Consider the following 22,985-nt stretch of genomic DNA (forward strand, 5'->3'; position numbering starts at 1 on the left):
CGTCCTCGGGATGTCCCCGTCCCCACCTTTCCCCGCCCCGGTGCCCGCCCCTCGGCTCCCCCTCCCCCTCAGAGCGCGGCCCCGCGGCGCGGCCCCGGCGGCGGAGCATGGCGGGTGCGGGGGGCGCGGGGGGCGCGGGAGGAGCGGCCCCAGTGCCGGTGCCCCCCTGGTACCACCGGGACCTGAGCCGGGCGGCGGCCGAGGAGCAGCTGGCGCGGGCCGGGCGGGACGGCAGCTTCCTGGTGCGGGACAGCGAAAGCGTGGCGGGGGCCTACGCGCTCTGCCTGCTGTGAGTGGGGTACAGGCGGGGGGGTGCCGGGGGGACACCCACGCGGAACCGGCGGACCATGAGGGGAGATCTGGGAGCGGCCATCGGGGGTGGCTGGCGGGGGTGCACCGGGAGGGGACCGGCGCGGGGCCGGGGGAGCTGCGGAGGCACGGGCAGGGTGTCGGGGGGAGGACCGGGGGGGACCATGGGAGAGCTGCAGGGGGGAGCTTGAGGGGGCCACCGGCGAGGTACCGCCGGAGCGGTGGGGGGATCCCGGGAGAAACGGGGAGGGGGTACCGGGGGAGATTCGGACGTAGGAGTGGAGTGTTCAGGGCGGCACCAGAGGGGCCTCGGGGATGGTCCGAGGAGAGCAGGGGGCCGGGAGGGCAACCGGGGATGGGTCCTGGGCGAGCAGAGGGGAGGATTTGGGGGAGCGCCAGCGAGGTACCAGGGAGAGCACTGAGGCGTCATGGTGGGGTCACTGCAGGGATTCAGGGGAGCACTGTGGAACACAGGGCCGGTGTCCAAGGAAGTACTGGCAGAGGACCGGGAAGAACAGTGGGAGAGGCACCGAGGGCGGGACGGGGGGCGCCAAGGAAGCACTGGCAGGGGAAGCAGTGGGGATCGCTGGAAGGGATCCAGGGGAGCACTCGGGGAGCGTTGGTGGGGGTGGAGGGGAACACCAAGAGGGCAACAGACAGAGAGGGAAAGCCACCTGAGGGATACAGTGATACAGTGAGCACGGGGGTCGCCAGTACTGTGGGGGCTGCTAGGAATTTGGGCACAGGGAGGCTGGGACAGCTCTGGTCAGTGGGTGCTGCGGGCACAGACACGGGGAGACCTGGGGTTTCAGAGGGACACTGGCACTTCTGGGACACAGGGCACCAGGGGAATGGCACCTGCTGTGATCGGGGTGTCCCAGGAGACCAGACACCAACAGACTCTGGAGGGGCAGTGGGGGCATATTGGGCTGGCTCAAGGAGGGCTGTGTCACCCCCCCACCCCCCCGCTACCCTGGGGGTCTGTGAGATGGAGGGCCTGGCACCTACCACACACTCTCAGGGTCCCTGAGCCTACCCATGGCACTGGGGGTCTCCAGCTCCTGCCCTCATGTCTGGGGGTCCCCAACCTGGGAAGGGGGGACAGCTCTGTGCCCTTGAGTTGTGCCATGGAACTCCATGGCTCCCAGCTTGTGCCAGATCACAGGTGAGTGCTGACAGCCCTGGGGGTCCTGAAGTGCCTTTGCCCAGTGGGGTACCCCAGTACCCCTCCATACCTGGAGCTTCTGGCACCTCGTTGTGCTGGGATGCTCCTGGGGCATGCCACCAGCTCTGCTCGAGGCTGGCTACCTGTGCCAGCACCTGGACCTTGATGTGGTTGTGGAGTGGCGGTGAGGGCACTTGAACTCAAAGCTTTTCTGTGCCCTGAGAGCCTGTGGGAGAATTGGGAGTGCACTGTGAGCTGGCCTGCCCTGGCCTGGGGTTGCTCTGTGCTGGCGCCACGTGCAGTTGCCAGGCATGCAGCCTTCATGGTGGCATGGTTGTCCTTCCCCGTGGACGGTGGCAAATGCAGTTTCCCAGCCATGTGGGCACAGTGTGGCTCTGGGCACTGGCTCCCCACCACAGAGCTGGGCCAGCCAGCAGCACCAGGCACAGCACTGGGAGATCATGCAATTCCAGCACCTAATGGTGCCATATGGCTGGAGGGCATTGTGGCACCAGTGTGGGTGACGGGGCTACAGACAGCATTGTGGTACGGGTGCCTGGATAAGGTGTGCCTGTCATTGATGTCTCTTACTGCTTGGTGAGGAGGCCATGGGTGCCACGTAGCTGGCCTGTGGGATTGGACCACGCAGCATGGCAAAGCCCGTCATGGGGATGCCAGGTTGGGAGGCTGCACTCCAACAAGAGCTATTGGGAGTCCCTGGTGCTGTGATCTCACCAGGCACCCCCATTGCCTGTGAGTGGGTGGGCAGGGCTGTGGAGCCATTGGCCCCAGCTATTGCTGGGGTCCTAAATATAGCTGCAGAATCAGGAGGAGGAAAGGGAACTGCAGCGGGATCCCGGCAGCATCGGCTTCCTTTAACCCTCCCACTGGTGTGCCATGGACTCACCAGGCTGGATGTGGCACACCAGGACATCTCACTGTGCCCTCGCCGTGGCACACTGGGGTGTCTCACCATGGCACACCAGGGTGTCACACTTGTGGCCTCACTGTTGCATGTTGGGGCATCACTGGAACTCACAGTGGTAGCATACAGCAGTGGTACCCCAGGGCGTGCTGACATCACTGGCTGGTGAGCAGTGCTAGTGGGGACAGTCCTGGTGTGGTGTCCCACAGGAGCATGGGGGCTTGGAGCTTCCATCCTGGCTCACCGCCAGTTCATGGGGGACACCAGTGCCAGGATGGTGCCAGTGGGCACACGGTATCCCCCTTGCCAGGGTGCCCACACCCTGCTCTTGGTGAAGTCGGGTGGTAGGTGCCCCTCTGTGTGCCACAGAGCAGTGGGGATATGGGGTGCCCTCTGTGCTGACAGGGTTGTGGCAGGGTGCTGTGCGTCAGAGCGACCGGGGAGTCCCGTAGCTCCCGCATAAAGGCTCTTTGTACCCAAGCCCGGTGCTCTCTGGCCCCCCCTCCCCGTCTTTGCTCACCAAAATAGCAGCCGACAGCGGTGCGGGACTGGGCAGCCAGGGGGCCCTGCAATCCCCCTCCGCAGTACCACCCCCTGTGCTGGGTGTCCCTCCAGCCCCCTGCCAGTCATCCGTAGAGAACCCCTTGATGTCCCCCACAGCTGAGGTTCCTCCTAAGGGTCCTGCTCCTTGTCCCTCCAATCTGGAGTTCTACATACTGGTGCTGTGCTGGGGTTCCTCTTGCACCCACATCACATCTCCACTAGTGTTCCTGCTATGGAGACCCCAATTGTGTGTTAGGACTTCCCACAGAGACCCCTTATGCTACCCTCGTTTGGGGGTGTCTCTTTGTGCCCCCCCATCCTACCAGCTGGGATTCTCCCACAGACTTCTTTGAGTCTGGGAACCCCTGATCCCTTCACCCACCCTAGGCAGGGTTTTCTGTACAGCCCCCCCATAGTGGATTCTCATTCAGCCCCCCCTGCCACTTGGAGATTTCTCCGTGGCCCCACCCTCACAATGACCCCTGACTGGGCATCGGGGCACCTGGGAGGACCCCAACAATGCTGGGGTAGGTCGTACCTCCAGAGGAGGCGGGAGAAATGGGGACCTGGTACTGCAGGGAATGTGGTGGCACCAGGGCACCTGGTGTTGTGGGGTGGTGGCAGGGTAACCAGAACTGTAGGGTGACACCAGGAGACCTGACAGTGGGTGATAGGACATGGGGGGCACAGCACCCTGTCCAGGGGCACAGCATAGGGGGGATGGATGCCTTGTCCCAGTCCTCCAGCCCTGTGTTGAGCTGCCACTGGGGCAGGGGACACAGCAGCTGAGTGGCCCTTGTGTGGTGACGCAGCCTCAATGCTCATGGTGACCTCTGTGACCAGAGGCCAGCCAAGGAGTCACGATCCCTGCTGACAGCCCTGGAGTGGGGAGGTCTGGCAGTGCTGAGGCTCCCTGTCTCCTGGAGTCCCTGAAATGGGGAGGGCTTCCAATCCTGCTCCTTACACTCACTGATGTTTTCACCCCATCTCTTAGCACTGCCCATCACCCTCTGCCCTGGGATCATGTCCTTGGTTCCTGTCAGCTTCCACAGGAAAATAAATTGTTTCCTGGTGTCCTGGCTGCCAGCTCCTGCCTGCTCCTGCCAGCTCCAGCCTGTGCTGTGGGCTGGAGACAGTGCCTCTGGCACAGACAGGCGGTGCAGCAGGGGCAGCAGCACTGCCAAGGACATAGTGGTGTCAGCTGTGGGGTCGGAGCAAGCAGGGGAGTCACTCTCGGACTCCCAGCACCCATCCTGCAAGCATTTTCCCATGGGCTTTCCATGGGTTCCCTGTCAGCTCATTGCATTCCATGAGGAATAGTGGTACTGGAGCTCCTCACTGTCGGTACTGGTGAAGTAGGGGTCTGACTGGAAGAGTGCTGGGCATCCCTTCGGGGCTGGCAGGGGCCGTGCAGGCAGGTGGAGGGACACCACCCAACCCCCAGCACCCTGATGCCCTCCCTGCTGCCACAGGTTCCAGAAACACGTCCACACCTACCGCATCCTGCCGGACGAGGAGGATTTCCTGGCCGTGCAGGTGGGCAGCGCGGGCATGGGGCACCTCTGGCTCGTGGGCGGTGGGGCGTCTCGTGCTGTGAGTTCACCTGTCTCTCTGGCTGCGCTGGGTGCCTGTGCCGGGCTCAGCCCTGGCCCCGTGCCACGTGCGTGCCCGGCTGTGCCGGATGGCTTGGCTCTGCCTGTCTTGGCTGGCTGTGGCACTGGGTATTTTTAGAGCAACAGAACCCTCTTTGTGCTGGCCTGGCAGGCAGGAAAAGCTGCCCCTGGGAGGGAGGAGGCTGAGGGATGGCTGCTGCCTGCACCCTGTCAGCCCGCCTACCAGCCCTGTTGCAACGGGCCCTGGTCCCCTCGTGGGACTGTGGGGTCAGCGCCTCATCCTGCATGGGGGTCCCTGCATGGAGGGGTTCCTGCGCTGTGGCGTCTCTGCATGAGAGGATCCCTCCATGGGAGTCTCTGCATGAGGGGGTCCCTGCATGGGGGTCCCCTCATGGGAACATCCCTGCATGGTGACAGCTCTGCACGAGGGGATCCTTGCATCACCCCCTGCCTGGGGGTCCTTGCATGGTGTATCCCTGCCTGGGGAGATTCCTGTTTTGGGACATCTCTGCATGGTGGCATCCCTGGATGGTGGGTTCCCTGCTTGGTGTTGTCTCCGCCTGGGGGGGTCCGGTGATGCTGGCTGCAGGTGCTGATGGTCCCGGTGTCCCAATGTCCCCGCAGACGTCACAGGGGGTGCAGGTGCGGCGCTTCAAGACGCTCAGCGAGCTGATTGCCCTGTACCTGCAGCCCAACCAGGGACTGGTCTGCACCCTGCTCTTCCCTGTTGAGAGGGAGAAAGAGAAGGAGACCGTGGAGGACAGGGACTACTCGGGTATGGCAGGGTGACGTGGGTGGGTGAATAGGGTCCTGAGACTCCTGGGGTGGTAGTAACTGGCCCCCTCATTGCCCCATTGCAGATGGAGAAGATGAGAAGCCGCCATTGCCACCACGCTCCGGCTCCACCAGTTTCTCTGGCACCTCAGTGGGGCTCAGCCCCACTGGCCTGGGACCATCTGTGTTGGAGAGGCCAGTGGAAAGGTGAGGGTCTGCCTGTCTCCTGTCTGTCCCCTGCTCCTCCCTGTTGGCTCTCACCCCCTGGGTGCTCTCTCTGTAGCACCAATGGGCTCAGCAGCATCTCTCATGAGTACCTGAAGGGCAGCTACACCCTGGATCTGGAGGCAGTGAAGGGAGGGGCCAACAGCCTCCCACACCTCAACAAGACTCTCGTCACCTCCTGCAAACGGCTGCACAGGTGAATGCCGGACACTGGGACAGATGAACAGATGGAAGGACATATGTGCCACCCAGTGAGCTGGCTCCTCTTGCCTCTCCAGTGAGGTGGACAGGGTGCTGGCAGGGCTGGAGATCCTCTCCAAGGTGTTTGACCAGCAGAGCTCCCCCATGGTCTCCAAGATCCTGCAACAGGTAAAGGGAATGTGGGGACACAGCAGTGGCAGCCCCCCGCCATGGACTGCACCCACAGACCCAACCATGGTGCCATCCATAGGTGGTGGGAAAAACTGTGGAGAAGCACCTACCATCCTACCCCATCCAAGATTGCCAGTGGGCTCTGCCACTTGGGGTGGGGGGAGGCTCTGGTGTGGGTCTGGGGTTCACATCCCAGTGCTGGGGTGTCCTGCTGGGGGTTCCAGACAGCAGGGCAGAGTGGAGAGCAGGAGCTGGAGAACCTGGTGCTGAAACTCTCTGTGCTGAAAGATTTCCTGTCCTCCATCGAGAAGAAGGTAAGGCTGAAGATGCAGGGGTGGATGGCCTGGTGGGGGTGTTCTGGGGGGGATCTGGATGAACCAGAGAGACTGTGGGGCTGAGGGCACTGGTGGGACTGGGGCAACTGGCAGAGATTGCTGAGCTGGTGGAGCTGGGGGACTGGGGATGGGCTTGTGGGATTGAGGCACCAGTGGGACTGGGGAGGGCCAGTGGAGCTGGTGCTGGTAGGGCTCAGGGGGCTGGTGGGGCCTTGTGGACTGTGAGGGCTGGTGGGGCTTGGAAGATTGGTGGGACTGGATGGGTTGGTGGAACTGGAGGACTGGTGGTCTCCCTCCTGACTCTGCTGGGGCTCCTGCAGGCACTGAAGGCCCTGCAGGAGATGAGCTCAGCCACCCCCGCCACCCCCCCTCAACCCCTCTCCCGCAAGGCCAAGAGCATCCCAGTGCAGACCTTTGAGGTGAGCCCTACCCTACCCCCTGCCCTGCCCAGTTTTGGAGTTTTGAGGGGATTTCAGCATCAACTGAGTACCTCCAGTGTGACACTGAGGACACAGACCCCTACATGTCTCTGGGGGAGGCCAGATGCCAGACGGGGTGCTGGGGTGTCCCCTGTGTCCTTCCTCATCCCAGTGTCCCCTGGCAGGTGAAGCTGGATATCACCCTGGGGGATCTGACCAAGATTGGGAAGTCACAGAAGTACACGCTGAGCGTGGATGTGGAGGGGGGTAAACTAGTGGTGCTGAAGAAGCAGAAGGACTCCCAGGAGGACTGGAACACCTTCACCCATGACAAGAGTGAGTGGGGAGGTGTCTGGGGGGGCCCCAGCACCCGTGGGACTGCCTTTGTGCAGGGGAGCATCCCTGTGAGGCTCAGTGGTGAGCTGGAAGCTGGGGGATTTCCTCATGCTGGGGGTGTCCCCATCTTGGGGGGTCCCCCAAAGCATGGACTGGGGGGCGTTCCAGCACCCAGCTAGCACCCAGCACCGTCCCAGCTCTTGCCACTCCTCCTCAGTCCGACAGCTGATCAAGTCACAGCGGGTGCAGAACAAACTGGGCATCGTTTTTGAGAAGGAAAAGGATAAAACGCAACGGAAAGACTTTGTTTTTGTCAGTGCTCGGGTGGGTAATGCTCAGCTGGAGGCGGGCAGGGGACAAGGGGTCCCTTGTAGGGAGGGGGTGGGGCAGGATTTAACCCCTGGGCCCTGGTAGGGCTCAGGGACAGGTGCTGGGTACTGGTGCCTGATGGCTGGGTGATGTCCCTGGGGTGGTCCCCGTGCCCAAAAGGTGCCAGCTTTGGCTGAGATAAAGCGGGGGCGGGAGAGGGTTGTAGGGAGCACCTCTGCCCTCCCCTCACTGCCCCCTTCTGCAGAAGCGTGAGGCCTTCTGTCAGCTTCTGCAGCTGATGAAGAACAAGCATTCTCACCAGGATGAGCCTGACATGATCTCTGTCTTCATTGGCACCTGGAACATGGGTGAGCAAGGCCAGGGGCAGCCCTCGGTGGGGTGTCAAGGCCCTGGGGTCCCCCTAACTGTGCTGTCCCCCCTGCAGGCAGCGTTCCCCCCCCCAAGAACATCACTTCATGGATCACCTCCAAGGGGTTGGGCAAGACCCTGGATGAGGTGACAATGGCCATACCGCATGACATCTACGTCTTCGGCACCCAGGAGAATTCTCTGGGAGACAAGGAGTGGGTGGACTTTCTGCGCACTGTTCTTAAGGACTTCACAGAGGTTGAGTACCGCCCGGTAAGAACCAGGGGGTCCAGGGGACCCTGGGGGTGTGAGGTGCAGGCACTGGTGGGTGGTGGAGGTGTGTGATGCTCAGTGTCCCAGGGGTGGCTGTGCTCTGGCTCTGTGACACTGGCTGTTCTGAGGTGCTCTCATGGTGCTGGGTGGCTGTGGGTGCTCCAGGTCTGCTGACACAAGGTATTTTGGGGCGGTCTCCTGGTGCTGGATACTGACTGATGGTGGTGGGATTCCATGGGGAACAGCCCTTGGGAGAGGCTGAGTAATGAGCATTCCCTGTGGACACACCAGAGGGGCCCCCATGGCCCCAGGGGGCCCCAGCGCATGCTGGCAAGGGGGCTGAGGGTGCTGGCACCCACAGGTGGCCATGCAGTCCCTGTGGAACATCAAGGTGGTGGTGCTGGTGAAGCCAGAGCACGAGAACCGCATCAGCCATGTCAGCACCTCCAGCGTCAAGACAGGGATCGCCAACACCCTGGGTAGGGCCAAAGCAGGGCACAGAGGGACGTGGGGTGTGCACTGCACTGGGGGGAGTCCTGGGGTGTCTGCACTGTGGGGGGGTTCTGTTCTTGCATGTGTTGCATGAGGAGGAGTCTCAGCATGGATACCTTGCATGATGAGGAGTCCTGGTATGTGGGCATTGCATGGGGAGGGGTCCCAGTGTGCGTGTTGCACGTGGAGGGGTCTCGTTGATGCGCAAGGAGAGGTCCCAGAGCACGGGTGTTCCACGAGGAGGGCTTTGTGTGCAGTGCACAGGGAAGATTCTGGGAACATTTGCGTTGCATGCAGAGGTGTGGATAAGTGTGCTTTGCACGAGGGGGGCTCCGGGGGGGTGTGTTTCATGGGGAGGCCTCTCAGCTGTGCCAGGCTGTACGTGCCTGTGCTGGCTGGCCAGGTGGGGACTGTGCCCCATCACTGTGACCTGGGGTCAGCTGGGTGTCTTTTCCTGAGGTAGACTCAGGGGTTGCCTGATCCCATCCCATGTCCCCATTTCCTCACAGGGAACAAGGGTGCTGTGGGTGTCTCCTTCATGTTTAATGGCACTTCCTTTGGCTTTGTCAACTGCCACCTCACCTCTGGCAATGAGAAGACAGCACGGTGAGCACCCCCACCTTGGGCTGGGCCAGGAAAGGGCTGCTGCCCTTGTCCTCATGTCTGTGACACCCTGTCCCTGTGTCCCCTGCTTCAGGAGGAACCAGAACTATCTGGACATCCTGCGTCTGCTCTCACTGGGGGACAAGCAGCTGAGCTCCTTTGACATCTCTCTTCGCTTCACCCACCTGTTCTGGTTCGGGGACCTCAATTACCGCCTAGACATGGACATCCAGGTCAGGGGAAGGGGTAGGTGGGGGTGGGAAGGCAGGTGGGAGTGTCAGGGTCCCCCTTCAGCCCAGTGCCAGCACCTTTGTCCCCACAGGAGATCCTCAACTACATCAGCCGCAAGGAGCTGGAGCCGCTGCTGAAGGTGGATCAGCTCAATCTGGAGAAGGAGAAGCACAAGGTGTTCCTGCGCTTCGGTGAGGACTGGGGGGCTCCAGGAGGCTCTGGTGCTGCAGCCCCTGCTGTTGGGACTGTCCTGACCCACTGCTGTCCCTGCAGGTGAGGAGGAGATCACCTTCCCCCCAACCTACCGCTACGAGCGGGGCTCCCGGGACACCTATGTTTGGCACAAGCAGAAGCCCACAGGGGTAGGTGCTGGGGTAGGAGGAGTTGGGGGAGTGGAGGACACCCCAATCTGAATCCCAACATACTCCCCACTCCTGCCAGGTGCGTACCAACGTGCCGTCCTGGTGTGACCGCATCCTCTGGAAGTCCTACCCCGAGACTCATGTCAATTGCAACGCTTATGGTGAGCAGTATAACCACCCCCAGCATTCTTGTCCCTGTTCTGGGGACAGTCCTCCCTCCCATCCTAACTTCCCCATTCCCACTGGCTGCAGGGTGCACAGATGACATTGTCACCAGTGACCACTCACCCGTCTTCGGCTCCTTTGAAGTCGGAGTGACATCCCAGTTCGTTTCCAAAAAAGGTGCTTATGCCCAAGGGGATACCTTGCTGTCCCCTGCCCCTCCGTGGTCCAACCTCTCCTTCTAAATGGAGAGGTCCCAGGGGGATTCCAATGCCTTGCCTCTCCATGGAGGGCTCTCCAAGTCCTCAGAGCAGGCATACATCGAGTTTGAGAGCATAGAAGCCATCGTGAAGACTTCCAGTCGCACCAAGTTTTTCATTGAGTTCTATTCTACCTGCCTAGAAGGTGAGGACTGGAATGGCTGTGGGGGGGTCCCAGAGGGCTTCAGAGGGATCCCTGGAAGCTCATGGCATTCTGGAAGGCTAAAGGACTGATGCCATATCCTGCTACCACCACAGAGTTCAAGAAGAGCTTCGAGAACGACAGCCAGAGCAGTGACAACATCAACTTCCTCAAGGTGCAGTGGTCATCCCGGCAGCTGCCCACGGTGAGGAGGGGCTGGGGCTCACAGGGTGGGTGCAGGGGGAAGCTGCAAACAGGGAGACCCCCGCTCAGTCTCCCCATTCCCTCGGCCACAGCTGAAGCCCATCCTCTCTGAGATTGAGTACCTGCAGGACCAGCACCTCCTGCTCACCGTCAAATCCCTTGACGGTTACGAGTCCTACGGTGAGTGTCCACTCCAGCACCATGTCAGACTGGGGGGTCCGTGGGGTGCAGACCCCCAACCTCTCCCGCTGGTGTCACCCCCAGGGGAGTGTGTTATTGCGCTGAAGTCGATGATTGGCAGCACAGCACAGCAGTTCCTCACCTACCTCTCCCACCGCGGTGAGGAGACCGGCAATATCCGTGGCTCCATGAAGGTCTGGGTGCCCACGGAGCGCCTGGGCACCCGCGAGAGGCTCTATGGTGAGGACCCCTCACCCAAGGGGGGACAGTGGGGAGAGGACTCCACCACTGAGCCCCTGTTCCCTGGCAGAGTGGATCAGCATCGATAAGGATGAGACGACAGCCAGCAAAGGGAAGGTGCTGCTAGGTGCCAGGGCCACCCAGGACAATGCCAAGTATGGGGGACAGGGCTTGGCAGGGTGGGGGGCACCGGTTCCTGGGGGTTGGGAGGCCTGAGGGATTCACCTGAGCACAGGTATTGCTTAGAGTATCCCTCTGGGTTGGTGTGTGGAATATGACTGGGGACAGTCCTGATGCCAGTTTTGTGCCACACAGGGCAGGGATGGGGCTCTGAGCCTCCGAATGCAGCTGTGTCTGTGTTTTGGTGGCTGAACCTCATCCTAGAGGGCAGAGCCCCATCCCGGAGCCCTGATCTGGGCTGCTGAGACGCATCCCACTGGGTCTGAACCTTGTCCTGGCTTATCTGAGCCCTGTCCTGGGGGTCTGAACGTTGTTGTGGGTGTTCAAGCCCCATGGGACACCCAACACCTCCTGTTGCCAGGTCTGCGGGGCGGAAGCCCACCAGTGCTGAGCCCCCCACCACCATCCTGGCGAAGCTCCCGGAGGAGCCTGAGAAGAGCAGCACCACAGCAGCACCGCGTCCCCCCGCCCCACACCGCAGCACCCCCAGGGATGAGGCCACCCCAAGCCGGTGAGGGAGTATGGGCAGGGCTAGGGAGGGGGATTGCTCTGGGGGTGCCACGCTCAACCCTGTCCCCATAGGTCCAAGGCGGAGGCAATGCCAGAGCTCTCAGGAGGTCCCCTGAAGAACAGCTTCAACAACCCAGCATACTATGTGCTGGAGGGGGTCCCCCACCAGCTGCTGGTGCCAGGGGACCCCGGCAAGCTCCCCAAGGGCAAGGTGCAGCTGGCAGTGCCGGAGCGCTGCCAGTGCCCCTCGGCATGCTGCGGTGGCGAGAGTGATGAGGAAGAGGACCTCGGCACCCTGAACCTGCCACCGCCGGATTTTCCCCCACCGCCACTGCCGCGGGAGCTGGAGCTGCCCCCAAACACCTTCTTGGGCACCCCCAAGGAGCTGCTGGTATCCAGCGGGTGTGAGGACCCCAAGTCCCACTCTGCTGCCTTTGGAGAGGCTCCCCTGCCCAAGCTGCAGCCCCGGCCACCCCCAGCCGCCAGGGCTGGATTTGGGATGGAGGGGGCTGGTGGGATGCCTGTTACTGGGGGCCTACCTGCAGCTGGGGGACTGCCCACTCCTGGGGGCCTGCCGGCAGGGCTGATGGATGACCGCTCCTGCTCGGTGCTGCAGATGGCCAAGACACTGAGTGAGGTGGACTACGGGGGTGGGAAGGAGAGGGTGGTCCCCCCACCACCACTGCTGGCCAAGGGGGCATTGCCTCCCCGCTGTCTGCACCCTGACTATGGCCGCCCCCTTGCCTTCCCTCCCCACTCCATCCAGGAGAGCATCCAGGAGGACCTGGCTGAGGAGGTGGGTGATACAGGGTGGGTGGGGATCCTCAGCACCTCAGCTGGGGCTTCCTTTGGGGTGCTCAGTGGTGCTGAGGCTGTTGGGGTGCAGGCGCTGGGCCGTGGCGTGGGCACCGTGCCCGGTGTGGGCGAGTGGCTGCGGGCGCTAGGGCTGGAGCGGTACGAGGAGGGGCTGGTGCGCAACGGCTGGGATGACCTGGAGTTCCTCAGGTGAGCAGCCCCCCAGAATGGTGGGGAGAGACCCCCACCCACTCCCACCACCAGCCTGGCCAGCCCCAGTGAGTCCATGTCTTCCCCAGAGGCTCACGGTGATGCCCGGGTTCTGGGGAGGTCTGTTGGGATGCTGCCCTTGATGGTCCCCACTATCCCTGGGGGTTCCCCGCGGCCTGCTGAGGGTTTCCACTTCCCCTGGGAGTCCTCACTGCCCCTGGAGGGCCCCACGGCCCCCAAAGATTCTGTGCTGCCCTCAAGGAGCCATTGCTCTCCAGCATCCCTGCTGCCCCTGGGTGTCCCAGCTGCCCCAAGGTGTCCCACTGCGGCCCACGTGCCCTTTGCCTCTCGGGATCCCCACTGCCCCCTGAGGGTCACAAAACCCCAGAGCAGGGACAGAATGGAGTCTGGGTGTGCGCCCAGCAACCTGAGTGGGGGCTCTAGCATCCCCATGTGGGGACCCCACCCGAGACTGGGGTGCCCCTCAGCGTCAGAGATCCCCATATTTGTGCCTCTTTCCCAGTGACATCACAGAGGAGGACCTGGAGGAGGCTGGAGTGCTGGAGCCTGGCCACAAGCGCATCCTTCTGGAGAGCCTCCAGCTCCGCAAGTAGCTGCCACCGCACATCCAGCATCCCGTGCTTCCTATGGCCCAGCATCCCAAATCCTGCAGCCCTGTGTCTCAGACCTTGCAGTAGTGTTTCCTGTGGCCCAGCATCCTGCATCCCACAGATGTACATCCTGGATCCCGTGGCTGTGCATTTTGTATCCTGCTGCCACATATCCTGGACCCTGTGGCCCTGCATCCTGCAGCTGAGCATCCCAGATCCTGTGGCCATGCATCCCAGATCCCTCAGATCCTGTGGCCGTGTGTCCACAGCCCAGCATCCTGTGACCACAAACCTTGGGTCCCATGGATGTGCATCCCAGATCCTGCAGCTGTGCATCCTGCAGCTGAGGATCCTTCATCCCACAGTTGCACATCCTGCATCCATTCATCCCACCATCACCAGCAGCAAGTGGGAACCCCATGACCTCCACAGCCCACCCCCCACCCTGGATGCAGGGTAATGGGGTAGGAGGTGGGAGTGGGGGGACAGGGGGGTGGTGGGTCCTGGTCAGATAATTTCACATGAGGATCCCTACAGGGTTCCCTCACATTTAAGTTATTTTTTATTTATTGGGAGAGGGGATGGGGGAAGAGGTGTTTGGGGGTAACCTTTGGGATCCTGGCTCCCCCATGACCCTCACAGGTAGGAGGAGGAGGCTCTGAGCAAAGTCATGTCTCCACCCCAAGTGCCTTCATGATGCCTGGGATGGGATGGGATGGGATGGCTCCATCAGCCTCCATAGACAACACTAGGCCCAGCTCAGGGTCCCTATCCCAAACTCTAAGGATTCTGTCCCCACCCTGAATGTCCCATCCCCACTGTGAAGGTTCCTGTCTCCACCCTGGGCATCCCTGTCCCCACCCCAGGGCACCTGTCCCCCTGAGGGTCCCTGTCCCCAAGATGGATGTCCCACTCCCACCCTGGAAAATCCCCATCCCCACCCAAGGGGTTTCTGTCACCATCCCTGGTGGTCCCGTTCCCTTGCTGTAGATCCCTGTCCCAGCTCCAGAGGATCCTGTCCCCACCCTGGACCTCATATCTACACACCAGGGGTTCTACCCCAACTTTGATGATTCCCATCCCTTCTCTGGATGTGCTGTCCCCACCCCTGGGGATTCCTGTACTCACTCCATGGGTCCCTGTCCCCATCTCTGGGGGTTCTATCTCCACCCCAGGTATCCCTGTCTCCACCACAGGAGTCCCTCTCACCATTCCTGGGGCTCCCATCCCCATTATAGTGGTTGCTGTTCCCACCCTGGGGTTGCTGTCCCCACCTTGGGGGTGCAGTCCTCATTCCCAGGGGTCCCTCCCCCACCCTGAGGGTCCATCCCACCCAGAGGTTCCATCCCCAGGGGTCCTGTTGTTCCCGTACTGGGGATTCCATCCCTACCCCTGGAGTCCCTGTCCCCACCCTGGGGGTCCCATTCCCACATGACAGGGCCCCCATCCCCACTCTGGGAGTGCCTGTCCCCGTGCTGGGTCTGTCCCATCCCCAGCCTGGGAATCCTGTCACAGCAGAGCCAGATCAGTGCCTTCCCCCAGAGCCCACCCCACACCACCAGTGCCTCCGGGGCATCTCCCCCACTCCCAGCCAGTTTGCCCATTAGGTGCTTGCTGGGTCTGTCCCCCCACGGGGGTTTCTGTTGCCCTTGGGGACAGCGGGGCTGGCAGCCGGGTCTCCCTGTGGGTGCTCAGCCCCCAGCCTTGCCAAGTGTCCTTCCAGGAGGGTCCCCAGCATGGGAGTCCCCAGGATAGGGGTCCTCCCACTGTGCTTTCCCCACTGGGATGCTCCCTCCAGGCTCTCCATGTCCTCAGGGAGCATGGGGGTGATGCTACCCCCAGACCCCTCAACCCCTCACTCCGGCTGAGATGAAGGAAGGGCCAGGCGCCCCTGGCATACCCCAACATCCCAACATCCCCCCTCTGTTACTGGGGTGTTTAGCGTGAACTTCCCCCCACTAAACCCCCAGCTCCTGTGTTTGGAGGTGTTTGGTAAATCTGGAGTGATTTTTGTCATGTTCATGCAATGGGTGTGGTGAAGCTGTCAGCATGGCGAGGTGGGGAAGGTTCTGGGGAGGGGGGCAAGATGGGGAACCCAGGGGGAAATACTGGGTCCCAGCATAATCTGTGACCCCTCCAAGCTGGCTGTACTGGTCCCAGCAAGGTGGGGACCAGGTCCCTTGTCTCCTTCTTGCCCATCTTGGGTACCTCAGACCACTCCCCAAATAGCCTGGCGTGCTCCTTTCACCGTCCCAATGCCCACAAGACCTTCTTCATCACCCCCCCTCCCCGCAAAGGGCCCCGAGAGGCCAGGGGGGTTGTGTGGGGCACTCCTCATCCCACTTGAGGGGGCTTCCCAGGGGGTGCCCCTTCAGCTTCCTACAGCTGCTCGGGGTCTTTGTGTGGGGGACACCCAAAATAATCCCTGAGGTGCTGGGGGTGTGTGGCATCACTTGGGGGGTTCTGGTGGGTTTCAGAGGGTCCAGGGGTGGGGACTGTGCAGCCCCCCGCCCCTGCACCCCCTGTTGAGGGTGGGGTGCAACAAGGGCTGAGGGCCAGCAGCAGTGTCAATAAATTAAGTTTAATTTGGATTAGTGGCATTTGCAAACATGGGTAATAAATTACAGAATGGTTAAAAAAACGAAAGAAAAGTGGGGACCCCACCTCGGGGGAGCTGGGAGGGATACAGGGGGAACAGGGATCGATGGATGGGCTGCCAGCATCCTCACCATGCCACGAAACCCACCAGCAGAGCAGCACGGATGTAGTGGGTGGCTGGGCACCAGGGGCCCACCAGCGCCCCCCGCTTCAGGAGCCCCGTGGGAGTCACGGGGTTGTGCGGGGGACCCGTGCCCGTTTCAGTGGGAGCACCCAGCCTGCTGCTGGCAAGGGCCGTGGCTGCTCCCAGACATCCCACCGGCTGCGCCAGGGGCTCCATCCCACAGCACCCCCCTCCAGGGGCCACCTCACTCCCGACAGTTCTTGCCCTGTCCCCACTGGCAACGCCTGCAGCAATGCAGGCGAGTGCTGAACCCCAGCCCTGCGAGTGCTGAACCCCAGCCCTGCGAGTGCCGAACCCCAGCCCTGCGAGTGCCGAACCCCAGCCCTGCGAGTGCTGAACCCCAGCCCTGCGAGTGCTGAACCCCAGCCCTGCGTTTACTCCCCTCAGTCTCTGGGGGTGGGCGTGTGTGTTCCTCCTGCCTGGGCGCTGCTGGGGGGAGTCCATGTCAGCAGGCAGGATCTGGGTGACATCAACTCCTCCCCACGCCAAGGGGCGTCTCCATACCGGAGTCCCCGGCATTTCCCAGCCCGTGGACCCCAGAGGCCCCCCATAAAGTGCTTCCTCGCCCCCAGCCCAGCGGCACAGACCATTGAGGGGGACGTCTCCTGGGGCGAGAGCACCCACAGTGCTGTGGGGAGCCCCACATCTGCCCCCACCCCTGGAGTGCACCGGGAGCCCCCAGACCCAAAGGCTCTGCCGAGGGCACGCTGGCTGAGCGTGGGGGGTGTCCCCCGCCTTGCACCCCCATGGTCCCACAGCACCCACGGGTGTCGGTGGGAGCTGCCCCCACTCCGGGTCCGCCCCATCAGCGCCGGGTCCGGGAGGTGGCAGGGGGGGTCCCTGCTCCCTCTCCCCGTTTGCTGAAGCATCGTGGCTGGGTCCGTGGTGGGGGCGGTGGGTGGAGGGTGCAGGGTGGGGGTCGAGGGGGGTTGGGGGGCAGCCGGATCCGGTGACTCAGCGATCAGAAGAGGTTTGTCTTGATGCCGTTTGGTTTCCGATGGAAGGAGGAGAGGACACCGGAGAAGGGTCCTGGCACAGCCTCGGTGGGCTGCCAGGCCTTCAGCAGCTCGGCCGTGTTGGGGGCACCGCTGCCACCCCCCACCCCTGCCCAGAGGGGTGCCTTGAGGGGCTGGGGGGCATGGCCGGGTCCCAGGGGTGCCCCCGCGCCAGGGCTGGGGCTCAGGCTGCCGCCGGGGCTGCCGATGGCAGCAGCAGGCAGGGACGCCGTGCTGTCTGGAGTCGGGCTGCAATTGGATTCCTTGGATTCGTCGTCTTCTGAGGAGGAGCGTGGCTCCGACTTCTTCCCGGTGCTGCCGGTGCCGCTGGCACCCTTGGCATTGGCCGCGCGCTCCTGCTTGCGGAATTTGGCTCGACGGTTCTGGAACCACACCTGGAGGGGGATGGAGCGGGTGGGAGCACCCCTTGCCACGGTCCCTGGGGCTTCGGGGAGCCTGTGGGTGTAGGCAGCCCTCCCGGGCTCCGGGGTGGGCTTCACAACCCTCCATTCCCTGGGGGGAAATGTCTTCCACATCACCAGAGGGATCCATGTATCCACAATAATGTAGATTTGTGAGGCTGATGCCGGGCTCTGGCGTGTGCTCCGGTGTTGGCAGGGGAGGGAAATGGGGCGGGGACACTGTCACACTGCGCCCACACCGGCACCCCGTGTGGCCGGAGCCCACCCCCCAGCTCCCCATGGTGCCAACAGTGGGGTCCACACTTCACTCACCATCCCCCCGGGAGGGAGTGGGCCAGGACCCCCACTCCTATGGCTCCCTACATTCCTATGGGGACAGATGTTCTCACAAAGGGGGTGTCTGCACTCACCGAGGGGGTCTGAAGCCACAAAAGGGGGTATTCACTGACACGGGGGGAATCCCACACAGAAGGACCCCACAAAGACTGTTCTGCACTGATACAGACTCGGGAAGGAGGATCTGCACCCACACGGGGGGTCTGTCTCTGTCCTGACTCCCCCAGGAGAAATCTGCACTGACACAGGGGACCCACAAGGGATCTGCACCCACAAAGGGCCACTCTCTGTCCTTCTTGGACTCTCACCAACCTCAAGGTGTTTGGGACTGAACTAAATCATTAATGGCAGTGACGGTGCTGTGGCACGAACCAATGACCGCACTCCGCTGGGAGTCAGGCTGTCCCCCCGAGCTCCCAACAGAGCAAGGCTGTGACAACAGTGTGTCCCCCGACTGCGGTAGTGCCAAGGCCAAGTCCCTTCCTGCCACCCCTGCCATAGCAGGGAGCAGAGCAGCAGCGTCCCACGGTCAGGGTCCCTGCTCCGGTGGGATTAGAGCCTTTCACCCCCAAGCCCAGCTCCCCAGCCCCCTCCTCCCTCCCCGGAGCTGACCTGCACCCGCGCCTCCGTGAGGTCGATCTTGAGGGCCAGTTCCTCTCGGGTGTAGATGTCGGGGTAGTGAGTCTCGGCAAAGACCCTCTCCAGCTCCTTCAGCTGGGAGCTGGTGAATGTTGTCCGGATCCGCCGCTGCTTCCGCTTCTCGTTGATCCCCGATGGGTCCGAGAAGAATTTGTAGGGAACTGGGAGGGAAACGGGGAGTCAATAGAGCCGGTACAGTAGGAGGACTGTGGTGGACACTGGGGGATACCTGGGCAGGGGGAATCAGGCAGGGATGGATCGGGCAGGGATGCACGGGAAAGAATGGACTGGGCAGGGGACACTGGCCAGGCATAGATGAATAGGGAAGGATGAACTGGGTAGAGATGAACCAGGAAGGGAAGGAAAGGGCAGGGAAGGATTGAGCAAGGATGGCATAGGAAGAAATAGACGGGGAATACATAAACGGGCAGGGGGATGCACTGGGCAGAGGAATCGGCAAAGGGTAGACGAACAGGGAAGGACAAACTGGGCTGGGGTGAACCGAGAAGGGGTAGACCGGGCAGGATGAATCAGGGCATGGACTGGGCACGATTGAACCGGGCACACTGAACCAGGCAGGACACCGCGGGCAGGGCGGGAAGGACGAGGGCAGGGCTGGATCGCTGCCGGCCGCTGCGCCCCCGGCCCTGTTCGTCGTTCGTTCGGAGGGACCGGGGCCTCGGGGCAGGGGCAGGGCTGGCGGGGCAATGCGGTGCCGGTGCGGACGGGGCGGGCGGTGCCGACCGGCATCTCCTTCGTTGTCGGCGCAACCACAAGCAGCGCCTCCGCGATGGCAACGAATGCAGAGCGGGGAGGGGGTTTTCAGCGGCGGGGACCTTCCCCAGCCCCGTTCTGGGGCCGCCACAGCTCCAGGGATCCCCGGGGATCCGCGGCCGTGCTTGGGAGGGTTCATCCCTACCGACGGAGGCGAGCAGGGGGACCCGGGACGGGGGGCGGTGGGGACCGAGCCAGGCAGGGCCAGCCTGGGCTTCGAGCACCGGCAGCACCGGGAACCGGTGGGACCTAGCACCAATAGTGCCAGGAATCCATAGCACCGGGAATCGATGTCATGGGGAACGGACGGCACCGAGGACCGACAGCAGCTGTTACCGACGGCATCGAGCATGAAATGCCGAGCACCGGCGGCAAACGGGAACGGGCAGCACCGGGTACTAGTGGCAGCGTGCACAGGCGATACCGAGAATCGACAGCACCGGGAACGTGCAGGAACGGGCACTGGCGGCACCGGGAACAGAGAGTTCCCGGAACCGGCGGCATCGAGCACTAACGGTGTTGGGCACTGGGGTCACTGGGAACCGGTGATTTCGGTCGCCAGCGGTACCTGGAACCGATGGTTACGAATCCTGACAGTGCCGGGCACCAGCGGCACCGGGAACGGGCAATAACGGGCACTGTCGGCACCGGGAACCGATGGTATCGGCGCCGACAGCACCGAGCACTGACGGTACTGCACAACAACGGTACCGGGAATTGGTGGGAGCGGGCACCGGCGCTACCGGGAACAGGCAGCAATGGGCACGGTCGGCATCGAGTTCTGACAGTACGGGGCACCGGCGGCTCCGGGAACCCACAGTACCGGGTACCGACGGCATCGAACACTGACGGTACAGGAGACCGACGGCTCCGGCAACCGATGGCACCGAGCCCTGACATCACTGGCAGCCGCCGGACCCGAGCCCCGGTGGCCCCGGTCCCCCGCCAGTTCCGATCCCGGCCAGCTCCGACGGCGCGGCCGCTCCCTCATGCCCGTCCAGGGGCTGCTCCCGGCGGGCAGGGGGTCCCTCTCCCTTACCTGCCGAGTAGGGCGAGGGTTGGTGGTCGCGGAGGGCACCCAGGGCGCAGCTGGCGGAGGCGAGGGGGGCGCAGGCGGGCGCGGGCCCGAAGCCCCCCCGCATGGGGCTGTACTGGAAGGAGCCCGCCTGGCTGCAGGGGCTGAACTCGTAGCTCGCCTCCATGGCGGCCACGCAGGACTCGTAGGAGTTGAGGTAGGAGTAGTCCATGGCGAGCCCGGTGCGGCCCCGGCTGCCGCCCGCCCGTCCCCGCCGCCTCCTGCCCGCCGGGCCCCCGCGCCGCCCCGGCCCGTTAATATACCGGCGGGGGGAGCGCGGACAAAGGCTGCGCTCGCCGGGGGCTTTTGCATGACAATATCTCCCGGGGACGGCGGGAGCGGGCGGAGCCGACACCCCCCTCCCTCAGCCCCCCGCCCCCCTTAACCCTTCGTGGGCGCAGGCACCCCCCACCTCGGACCGACTCAGCAGCCGCCACTTCGGGGCTGGGGCCCCTGGGCACCCCCCGGAGCAGCACTCGGCCGGCCTGCTCTGGGACCAGCGCTTGGACCTTCCCCCCGTGTCCCCATCCTTCTGTGTCATTCCTGTCTCCAACGCCATCGCCATCCCATCCCATCCCTCGGTCCTGTCCCTGTCCCCATCCCTATCCCATCCTGTGTGCGTCTCCATCCTGATCCCCATCTTCCTCCCTGTCTCAATGCCATGCCATGCCATGCCATGCCATGCCTCTGGGGCTGAGCATCCCAGGTGCAGGAGGGCAAACAACGCCACCACACCCTCTCCCTGGGTGCCCTCCGCCGTCCCTGGGTGCATGGGGAAGCAGGCGGCTCTGGAGGGATACTCAGTCCCACCCCTCTCTCCTTGGGGCGCTCTGGCCTTTGCAATCCCCCTCCCCAGTTTTCAGCCCTGATGAATTTCAAAGTACCCCATCCCCCCACCGCCCTGCAGGGACCAAGGCAAAGGCTTTCGCCCCTTTCAGCGGCACCAGAGGGGCATGTGGGGAGGGGGGATGCGGGAGGATTTGGCGGGATTTGGGACATTTTCAAGACAAACACTTTCACTAAAGAGGATTTAAAAGTCTAATTGTGCCCAATGAAGGGCTTTGGGTCCCCCAGGGGACCGGGGGTTGGGGGAAGAACGGACTCTGGCTGGGTCCTGTGGGTTCGGTTCGAATCTGTCCTGGCCTGTATCCAGCCCCGCATCCTGTCCCACCTTCTCCCTTATATTCTTGTCCCATCTCCTGTCCTAACCTGTGTCGTTCCCCATTTCCTGCCGTGCATCCTGCCCTGTGTATTGCCCTGTGTTTTGCCCCGTACCTGGTCTTGTGTCCTGCCCCACGTTTTGCCCCATCTCCCGCCCTGTCTCTTGGCCCATGCCCTGCCATCTGTCCCGGCCTGTGCCCTGCCCCATGCCCGTCCTGCGTTCTGCCACACATCTCCAGCCACAAAGGGTCCTGCTCCGTGCTGGACTCCGTTCCCTGGGAACAGCCCCCGCTTCCCCCGGCTGCCCGTCTCTGTCTCGGCTCCCCCGCCCGCGCCCCCGGCCCCGGTGGGTGCCGGTGGTGCCCCCCCGCGCCCACCCCAGCTGCGCGGCCGAAGCGGGCAGGTTGCTAAACAAGTTAATTCGATCAGGGCGTGGGGCTGGCGCGGAGCGAGGCCCCACTGTCGGGCTGCTGGAGCTGTGAAAAGTTAATTCAATTAAGTTTTCCCTCTAAACTAATTAGGCAGCAATCTGCCACGCAAGGAGCTGCTGGTGCTACCCAGAGACGGGCAGAGCCGGGAGGGCGAGGAGGAGGAGGAGGGAGATGTAGGGGGAGAGCAGAGGGGGTGGAACATGGAGGGGAGTGGGATGGAGTGCAGCTGGGGGCAGTGCTGGGGAGCTGATCTGTATCCCCGCGGCTCCCGCGGGATGTGGATGTGGGTGATCCCTGCGGACTGTGGTGGATGAAGGGAGATGGGTGCTGGCAGTGGCCCCGCTGTCCCCGGTGCAGCCGAATGGGGGGTGGGGGTAAAGTTGACGCCCCCTGCTCCCGAAAGGGGAAGCGCTGGCAGCGGGGAGGGCTGAGCACAGTGGCGGAGATGGGGACAAGGACCCCCATCACTCCATCCCATTGTGTGCTGGGAGCTGCCTGTAGGCTTGGAGATGTGTCCATGTGCCTGGGTGGATCGGGGTCTCTTCAGAGCTGGGCAGGTGGGCTGATGGGACCCTCTCCAAGGGGATCCCTTATGACAGAACAGCTCCAAAGGAACTGTCCTGATGGGACCCCTGTCTGATGGGAGACTCCTTCCAATGGGACTCCTTGAATGAGACCCCTCTGATGGGCGGACCCCCTCTGACGGAACCCCTCCAATGGATCCCATGCTGATGGGACCCTCTCTAATGGGACCCCTCTACAGGATCCCCTCTGATCACACCTGAAACTCGCCCAGCTCTGGTGCCAGCTTTGTTGGGATGATAGCACCCGCCTCACCATTGCCGTATCTCCCACAGTGTCCGGCCTTCATTGGCCCATGGAGTCTCCCAGGTTATGTGTCAGGAAGTCCTGCTGGGTCCCCCAGCCCCACAGCTGCTCCCAACGGTGCAGGAGGCCTCTGTTCACTGCCACATTGTTCCTGTGGACAAAGCTGGGGTGCTCCAGTGTGTCCTGAGCCCCCACGCTGGTGGCACTCTGTGCCCTGACTGGATTGGGTGCCAGCATGAGGTTCAGATGCAGAGAACTAAATGTGTCTGGCACAGCCGAAGAGAATTCTTCTTCCAGATCCCATGCTCCCAGGCATTCTTCATGGCAGTGGAAGCCCATTTACCTCTATTGGCACCAAGAAAACCACATCAAAGGGTTGTGGAGGGCCCACGT

At 62.9% G+C, this 22,985-nt stretch overlaps 2 protein-coding genes across 4 annotated transcripts; one reads left to right on the top strand and one right to left on the bottom strand.

Annotated features, from left to right (window-relative positions):
- The first annotated feature begins 80 nt into the window (after positions 1 to 80).
- Positions 81 to 15,754, top strand: INPPL1 (inositol polyphosphate phosphatase like 1). 3 transcript variants are annotated; one of them, XM_041422355.1, is made up of 28 exons: positions 81 to 289; positions 4,415 to 4,478; positions 5,180 to 5,330; positions 5,416 to 5,536; positions 5,613 to 5,750; positions 5,833 to 5,923; positions 6,151 to 6,240; positions 6,582 to 6,680; positions 6,866 to 7,016; positions 7,234 to 7,340; positions 7,591 to 7,693; positions 7,771 to 7,967; positions 8,329 to 8,446; positions 8,969 to 9,065; positions 9,157 to 9,295; positions 9,385 to 9,484; positions 9,567 to 9,655; positions 9,735 to 9,816; positions 9,908 to 9,997; positions 10,109 to 10,222; positions 10,336 to 10,424; positions 10,516 to 10,603; positions 10,688 to 10,843; positions 10,914 to 10,998; positions 11,385 to 11,534; positions 11,606 to 12,329; positions 12,420 to 12,538; positions 13,062 to 15,754. In XM_041422355.1, the coding sequence occupies exons 1-28, from the start codon at positions 108 to 110 to the stop codon at positions 13,150 to 13,152; spliced, it is 3,825 nt and encodes a 1,274-aa protein (XP_041278289.1). In that variant the 5' UTR covers positions 81 to 107; the 3' UTR covers positions 13,153 to 15,754. The 3 variants fall into 3 exon arrangements, with proteins under 3 accessions (XP_041278289.1, XP_041278290.1, XP_041278288.1); XM_041422356.1 differs by having other exon boundaries at positions 5,246 to 5,330; XM_041422354.1 differs by having other exon boundaries at positions 11,606 to 12,538.
- A 1,118-nt stretch (positions 15,755 to 16,872) lies between these two features.
- Positions 16,873 to 20,374, bottom strand: PHOX2A (paired like homeobox 2A). The gene is made up of 3 exons (XM_041422444.1): positions 20,137 to 20,374; positions 18,297 to 18,484; positions 16,873 to 17,321 (listed from the first exon to the last, which is right to left on the bottom strand). Exons 1-3 carry the CDS (start codon positions 20,342 to 20,344, stop codon positions 16,893 to 16,895), a joined length of 825 nt encoding a protein of 274 aa, XP_041278378.1. The 5' UTR covers positions 20,345 to 20,374; the 3' UTR covers positions 16,873 to 16,892.
- Positions 20,375 to 22,985: the final 2,611 nt, after the last annotated feature.

Source organism: Onychostruthus taczanowskii, unplaced genomic scaffold (genome assembly GCF_017590055.1).
Source record: "Onychostruthus taczanowskii isolate IOZ18803 unplaced genomic scaffold, ASM1759005v1 scaffold73, whole genome shotgun sequence".
NCBI classification, from domain to species: Eukaryota; Metazoa; Chordata; class Aves; order Passeriformes; family Passeridae; genus Onychostruthus; species Onychostruthus taczanowskii.